The sequence below is a fragment of the Pseudonaja textilis genome, chromosome 4 (genome assembly GCF_049901715.1).
Source record: "Pseudonaja textilis isolate UNSWEBS1 chromosome 4, rPseTex1.2, whole genome shotgun sequence".
Taxonomy (NCBI): Eukaryota; Metazoa; Chordata; class Lepidosauria; order Squamata; family Elapidae; genus Pseudonaja; species Pseudonaja textilis.
The window spans coordinates 58,442,971-58,451,232 of NC_141993.1; the positions used below are offsets into that span (position 1 = coordinate 58,442,971).

The window sequence follows — 8,262 nt, forward strand, 5'->3', positions numbered from 1 at the left end:
TCTTTTGTTTAGGCTGTCCTTAACCAATTCATCAATCTTCCTCATGAGAAACTTATTGATTGCTTATTAGTCATAGATTCTCTACACTGATCATACAATTCAGTTCTTCCTAATTCTATATCTCTATATTTTTCACCCAGAAACACATAGTATTTATCTTAATAGTCATCACTTTAAAACAACCTGGATTTGGTGATGGATTTCAACTCAAGTGACACCTTCAGCAGTCTGAAATTTAATCATGCCATGTTGCTTCCATTTTATGAATAAGCAGCTCAATCTTTTTTTATAGCAACTCCCGCAAACTAAAGTGAAAGAACAGAAACTGAAGAATACAGAGATTCTCAAAAGCCAATACTGCCATCTGTTGGTGATCTATCATAATTTTGGAGGCATTTCATGCAACTTTCATACATTAAGTTCAGGAAAATATTTAAGTTGGAAAAAACAGCTAAGGAATATATCAATCTAATTAATATAAATCGATCCTGAAATTAAATTCATTTAAATAGAATCCATATTAATCTTATATAAATCCTATCTTATTCTATTAATCAAACAGTACTGTGAAACACACATTCAAAATCTTGTCACTACTTTCATATGACAGGTCTGTCAGTATGTATGTGTCTATATTAGACATATGTGTGTAAGATAGGCAGTGAGGGATTATGATAGGTTAATATGAACTTTTATCGTATAATTTTATTTTATTCTATAGTGCATATTGATATGAACTGATGTTTAGGTTTTTAAAACAAAGGTATAGCAATCATATCAAGATCATAATAAAAAAAGCATTACTGTAAGTTCACAGTCTCTCTTTTATCATAGGCTTGCTTCCTGTTGTAGTTTCTGGATATTGCTTTAATTTCCTGAATAGGAATATGAATGGTTAATATAATTACCTTTAATTTGCTTAATGCTCCTAACTGCATATTTCAAAGTTGCCAGGATACTTGATTTGCCTTTGATCTTTTTATGAGGAGGAAGATATCCCTTTAGATCTTGCAAAGTTTTTATCAACTCCTTCCGAGTTTTAGATTTAGAAGACTGGTCACTTCTAGACATTGTAAATGAAAATAATTCAAGTAATTTTGTAGTAAAACCCAATATTTAAGATTTATTGAAGTATTTATAAAACAATGCAAGGTGATATAAGCATACTGTTTTCCAGACTGCTTAAGTGTATTTTAATTTTAGAATATATAGTTCTTCAGTAATGACATTATCAAAAATGTGAAATACACTAAGTTTTCATTTAGTCTTCCAACAAGATTAAAAAATGTTCTAAGTTTTTATGATTAGACTAATTACTTTCTTGCTGCAAGAATAATGTACTCATTAAGTTAGAAAGTTGAATTTTCATTGAACAATAGTGAGTACTGATTGTCCAGTACATCAATTTTTTTTTAATATAAAAAGCAGTATAATCACAGCTAAAGGATTATGATAAAAATTGGCATGCCTTTTAAAGCAAATTCTTCCCATCTCTAATCACAATTAAAATTTAAATTGGCACCATTCTTAATCCTTGTTCATTTTAAGGTCAGACATATTTTTTAAAATGTTAGTTTTGATGGTAATAGGAAGAGGCTGGAGAGATTGTGCTATTCTACATCCTTTCTTCTGCCATTGTTGTGAAATCAGCAGACACTTATGCACTGGCGTGAAAACTGCAAAAATAAAATCCACCCATCATCACAATCTCAGTTAATATGCTGAAACACAATACTTTAGGATTTAAATAAATATGTGTGTTTCAGTTAATATGCTGAAACACAATACTTTAGGATTTAAATAAATATGTCCTGCATCTGTCTCAATATGAGCATTTAGATATGGAACATCCACAATTATACAAACACAAATTACATATAATCATTGCTACACATATTCCCAGCATCAGGACAACTATTTGGCATCAGAATAATACCTTTTATAGTAATCAAGAGATTCCATAATCATAGCTGTTTCTTTATCATTTTCTTCACCCTCATTGTTGTGGGAATCATGCCAGCTGAAATAATTTTCGTTGACATCATTTGTACTCATTTTCCCATTCATCTCAATATCTTTCTGAAGAATATCCAGATTTTGTTCATTTTCCATTTGAATATCCATGGTTTCTATAATAATTTTATCACTTGCTGTTTTCAAATAGTTGGTCATTCTAAGCAATTTTAATGCCAATAAGTGCCATATAAATGTCAAAGATTCCAAAAGGTTTCTCAGAGCAAAATTCAAAGAATATTTGGCCTTAGGGTAATCAGTTGTGCAATATTAATGTTTTCCATTCCATATCCATGAGTGTTTTCCAGTGTTCAAACTTCAATTCAAATATTATTTTAGAAACCTAAGGAAAGAAGAAACAAGAAAAACCCAAAACAAAATAGTTTGTTTTTGTTCTCTACATTCTTATTATTAATTAACTGTGATCCAAATAAATCACAACCCTTTCTACATTGGGTCAAGAAAAAAGTCATATTTTATTGCTCACATTTACTGCAGAATTTCTGTGGGAGTGTTTCACTTCAGAAAATGAACGAAAAGCAAGGGTATTTGTATGAGTTTACTAAAATTCCCACATGCATATTAAATAACAAGCCACAGTTAATTGCTATAGCATGTTTAATAGTTTCTACATTAATGCTTTCCTATCAACTATTTCTGTAATAGCAAGAAATTTAGTTGTTATTCTTTTTGCTAGTGATATACAGTAGTTTGCAAATGTTGGATGAGAAAAGTGTCAGGAAAAGATGTCCTTGCTGGAAATATATGAAAAATAAGGAGTGGCCCTTTCAACTGTCTGCGATGGAAAGAGTTACCACTGTAACTCAAGTTTATTTATTTAAGTGTCACCCCTTTAGCAACTCTGGGAGGCCTCCAAACATTAAAATTGATAAACATTAATAAAATAAGTAATATTAAGTGCAATTAAAAGATGGGAAAGAGAGTAGCATGAAATACATGAGGAAATGGGGCCTTTCCTTAATCTAATAGCCACCTCCAGAATGATGCACCCTTGTTGGGGCCCCAGACCAACTGGCAGAGCCATGTTTTCAGGACCTTATGAAAAGTCAGTAAGGAAATGTGTATCTCACCTGTGGGGATATGATGTTCCCCACTAGCTGAAATTCCTTGACTAATGGGGTCTGCAGCATGCCCCTTTTACTGGTACGGGTTGGATGGGTCAAGCCCATTGGTGAGACGATTCTTCAGATAATCTGGACCCATGCCACAAAGGACTTTAAAAGTGATAATCAACACCTTGAATTGCTAATGCAGCTCGCAAAACAGTGATGTAACATCGGCCACCCTAGGGACCAAAAGAACTGCCTGTGCCACCACATTCTACACCAGTTGTAGCTTCTGAATACTCCTCATGCACTAGTTATAGCTTCAAAATACTCTTCAAGAGGAACCCCCTGTAGAGCAGGGCTCAATATTAGAACCTCATTTCTAACATTAGTGAATATTAGAAATGAGCGGTACAGAGTTTGTTAGCTTCTAGTATGTACAAATATATATCAATTCAATAACCTGCTTCTCCACACTTGTTTTGAAGCTAATGTTTTAGCAAGTTAGAGCTCCTACCTCCACCTACAAGCCTCTACCATGTAGACTAAAATGAACTGCATCATTGTGTTGATAAGATCTTCATTTATTATAACCAATATATAGAAGAATAAAGTGACAGAATCCTGTATCAGTATATATATTTATCAATTTCATATAGCTGCCTATCTCACTGAAGGTGATGCTGGGCGATGCACAACAAATATATCGATTTGTGTGTGTATAAATAAACAAATGCATGGATTTTTCTGCTCAGAAATGTCTATCAGTGAGTTGCAAAATACCAGACTCCTCTTTATAGCTAATGAGAGCCTTAATGGTTTTCTAAGAAGTGCTACCACAAATTAAAGACCAAAAGAAGCAGCCTTTTCTTTGTTTTTTCTTAGCGGAAAAAAAACTAGTTGTAACCCAAGTGAACTGGACTTATGCCATGTTGCTGGATACAGTGGTTTAACTTTTTCTCCTTTTTCGATTTTCCAAGTAAGCATTCTGCCTCCAGCCCTTTGGTTGAAAAGATAATATGATGGTTAAAGACTTAATATTTTACTCATTTATTGGTCACACATTTATGCTGCAGCATCATAAAACATAACAATCCAATAAAAATGTTCCAGTAATAACTGGTTCTTCTGAAAGTATAAAAATCTTAAAAATAAGAGGTATGTAAATAAAAATTGGAACTACCTTATATTCTAAGCTCTTTAATGAATAAAATTTGTAAAACACTGTGAGACTTAATTTCATATTCAATTTATAATCATGGTTACTAAACATCAAGAGTTGCTTGCATAATTTTAATTTCAGCTACATTAGCCTGGGCGTGGTGGAATTATTAGACTATGCTAACCACTGAAACTCTTTGGGAGTTTTGAGCCAGTCATACACACAACACACACAAACACACTTTCCCTGTCACTTACTCTCTCGCTCTCTGCCCAAACTGTGTCATAGATTTGCAGAGGTGTATATTGGGGGAATACCACCCTGCAATATAGCCCCATACATGAAGCTTAAGAAGCCTGGATATCTCTGCAGGGTTGCTTTGGGGGAAAACTGGAGAGTTATCTCCCAAAGAAAAATTAATAATAAATCACTATTCACTCATTAAAAAAGCATTTCACAATACAACTACAAAATTAACATGAAACAAAACCAAGAAAAGCTGTAGCAATTCATTTTAAAAGACATTCATGATTGAAAATGTAAGTGCAGTTATCCAAACAACTATTCTATCCTTATTCTCTGCTACTGACCTACTAATTTTTTCTCTCCTAGCCCTTAATGCTCCAATAGCACCTGGCTAGCTAGTTCTCCAAAATCTACTTACCAGTTCACCTACACCAGGGGTAGCCAACCTTTTTATACCTACTGCCCACTTTTGTATCTCTGTTAGTAGTAAAATTTTCTCTAACCGCCCACCGGTTCCACAGTAATGGTGATTTATAAAATAGGAGACAAAACCCCTACCGCCCACGATGAAAGCTGGAACACCCACTAGTGGGCAGTAGGGACCAGGTTGACTACCACTGACCTACAGCAAAGTGTAGTGTTCAGACACGACAGCACCTGCCAATTTAATTTAAACATCACACCTAAATTAGGTCAGTGACCCAGTAGTTACCTGAGCAGAATCCAGCCGGTTGCTTCAAATGACAGACACAATCTCGTACATGTCTAGAAAATTCCATTAAATTCAATGGCACATATCCCCCGTTAAGCACATATCTAATATTGCAATCCTTACACCCCACAAAACAAAAACCTTATCAGATATTCCAATAGAGGGAAGCATAATAGAAATGTTGGCATCTCTAGATTACATAAAAACCACATACTCTTCCTATCAAAGTTTGAGTGCTCCCATCTCCACCATCCTAACCTTTTTCTTGCTTTCATCCGTTCCACAACTCGCCTCGTTTTGTTTCATGTTTAGTTTTTAAACAAACTGTATCTTTGTTTTCCTTCATTTTCTGTGACTCGTGTCAGAATACCGAGAATAAAGCGCCGCCGCCGCCGACCATCCAGTCAAACCGGGCATCCTCCCAGCACTGTCGCCCCCCTCCCAAGGATCTTGAGCCTCCCCCATTCAGCCGCTCACACTTCCCCTACGCTCCGCGTCTCTCGGTTTTCGCGGAGGGTGGGAGGTCCGGCCCACTTCTTTCCCTGCTCCCGGCTCATTCCCTCACCTAGTTCCAATATCGGCGCTGGCAGTGGCAGCGAAAGGACCGTCAGTCGACCCACCGGCCGGGCAGCGGAGACAAAGTTAAAACTGCCGGTTTCCGAGTCTCTCCCAGCGGAGAGACCCAAGGAGGGAGAAGAAGAAAAGGCGGAGAGGAACAGATTGTCAGGTGTATCCTGCCTCTACGAGCGCCCCCTTTCGGCGACCGCCTTCCGTCTGCCCTCCTCTCAAGCACCGCTGAGCTCGGGTTTCATACCTTCAGAAACGTGACCCGGCCTGAAAAAAAAGCAGCTCGCGCAGGCCGCGATTGGCTGAAGGAATGGTTTCTCTGTCCAAAGAGTGGGCGGGCGCACCTCTGAGATGGCTGTTATTAGCTGCGCCGGGCGTCAGTCCCGTTGTATAATCTTCACGTGTGACTCCATGTTTCTTTCGGGGAATAAAGCTTGCGGAACCTTTTACAGCTGGCGCGTTTTGGCAGGTGGCGTTTCCCTCGCTTTGTCGGTTCCAATCTTCTCCCATTGAGGGAAAGATGCACCCGAAGGGTGTGGCGGAGAGCGTGCGAAATTATCTGCGTCATGCTTTGGCTGTGTTGGGAATGGGATAGGTCTTCAAACTTGGCAACTTTAAGACTTGTGGACTTCAAATCCCAGAATTCTCCAGCCAGCACAGCTGGGTGGAGAATTCTGGGAACTGAAGTCCGGAAATCTTAAAGTTTGCCAAATTTGGGGACCTAGGCATTATCGGAACGCATGGGTTGGGGGCTACGGTGATTGAAATGGGCGGGTTTCATACGACACGCTTTATCTGTGTTTACTCAATTCTCATGACGCGATAAGCTAAACCCGGGTATGAGCTTCATGAAATTGGTTCTGGTAGCGCGTTCGTGAGGAGAAGGATTGATTTTCCTTCTCTGTTGTTACCCAACGGAAGGATAAATATTTGGTATTTTGTTTTAATCGGTGTAAAGTAGGGCAATTGCGTAATTGTTAGGGAAGTCCTCCCAGATTACTGCCGCTTTTTCTGATAGAAGCGGAAATCCTGCCAGACTACAGTACTGTGCGTTTGGTCACTTCATGGCAACTTGATATTTTAAGTTAACGATGTGGAAAATGGTCGGGGGTTGATGAATTACCCATGTAGTCTACATCTCCGGGGTGTTGAGTGGTCGTCTGTCCAAATGTTAACCTGCTCCAACCTTGATTAGCTTTTTGAGATCAGAAAAATTCAGCTAATTTGCTATGATGTGCCTGATGCCAAATTTGAGGAAAATTGTAAAAAGTAGAATGAGATACTGCGGTACAGTTTTGTGGTGTTGCCAGCAGCTGCCAATATTTGGTGTTGGTTCAGTATATTGGATTTTTTTTAAAGAAGTAGAAACATTAAGGGCTGGTAGCAACTTTTACGACTAACAAATTTTATTCAAAAGTGTAAGCTTTCATCAGCTTTAGATGCATTAATTAAAGGATTTAAACCGAGGTGAGGCATGAGGGGAAAGGAGGCACAGGTTGGCTGTGTGGATATGTTACAGGTGCCTAGTTATATCATCCAGTTATATGAGAAAAACCACAGGTATTTTAACAATTAAAATTGTAATGTATTAAAAACCCATTGTTTGTTTTGACTTGAAATTGCCTGAAACCTTTTCATATATATGAATTCAGCAAATTCTTAGTGGTGAAGTCAGTCCCATTTGCTCTAGACTCTTCTGAGAGGTTGAAATACTCATACTGTTTTCTTTGCTTTGATGGGTGGCTGTGCACACAAATATGACATCACATTGCCTAGAACAGATCTAAGAGAGACCAAAATGAGAGATAACTTATTTTTTCTGATAAATCCTTTTGAGTCTTTACTAATTCCAACACTCCTTTTTTTGTATTTTATATCAAGACACAAAAAGGAGAAAAGAGAATTGTTTCCATACCTTATTGCAAACTGGTGTACAACACCTTTGATGTTAAAATGTTAGCGCAAACTACAAAATATAAAGAACTCTATCTTGAGATTGGATCCTATTGGTTCTTTTGTTTCTTTTACATTTTTGCTTCCAGTTATAGATGGAAATTTTCAGCAAATCAGAAAGAAATACTTGTTTTGATTTTTAAGAAAAGGCGAAAAGAAAAATATTCAAAAAAGTTATTTAGGAATATGTATTTGTAAAATATTTCTACAGATATTCTTTTTCTAAAATTGATAGGGTTTTTTTTTGCATAATGTTAAATAGTGCCATACTTTTAAGAATATGGAATATTCCTAAAAGCTTCAGTACAGATCACTAACAAAACCAGTGTTTTAACTGCTTCAGTAAATATTTTTGTGGAGCTCTTTTTTAATTCTACTATCATTAAAAAAACAAATTAATGATGTGTTTACCTTTCTCTTTTCTACCATGTAAGTCTTTAGGTGTAATCTTGTAATCTAGGATACTTGGGTGTAGTTTCTGGACTTGCTGGCACCGTGGTTATGTAAAAGTTGTAATGTGATGACTCTCCATGCCATGTAAT

General features: G+C 36.9%; 1 protein-coding gene across 1 annotated transcript in view; it reads right to left on the reverse strand.

Annotated features, from left to right (window-relative positions):
- The window catches only part of PER2 (period circadian regulator 2), a 28,009-nt gene extending 22,136 nt beyond the window's left edge, over positions 1–5,873 (reverse strand). Inside the window, exons 1-3 of the mRNA XM_026701488.2 lie at positions 5,766–5,873; positions 1,937–2,356; positions 909–1,063 (exon numbers count right to left, since the gene is read on the reverse strand). Of these exons, the coding sequence (XP_026557273.2) occupies positions 909–1,063; positions 1,937–2,172 (391 nt within the window). The 5' untranslated portion in view covers positions 2,173–2,356; positions 5,766–5,873. The remainder of the gene's footprint in view (positions 1–908; positions 1,064–1,936; positions 2,357–5,765) is intronic.
- Between the last annotated feature and the right edge of the window lie 2,389 nt (positions 5,874–8,262).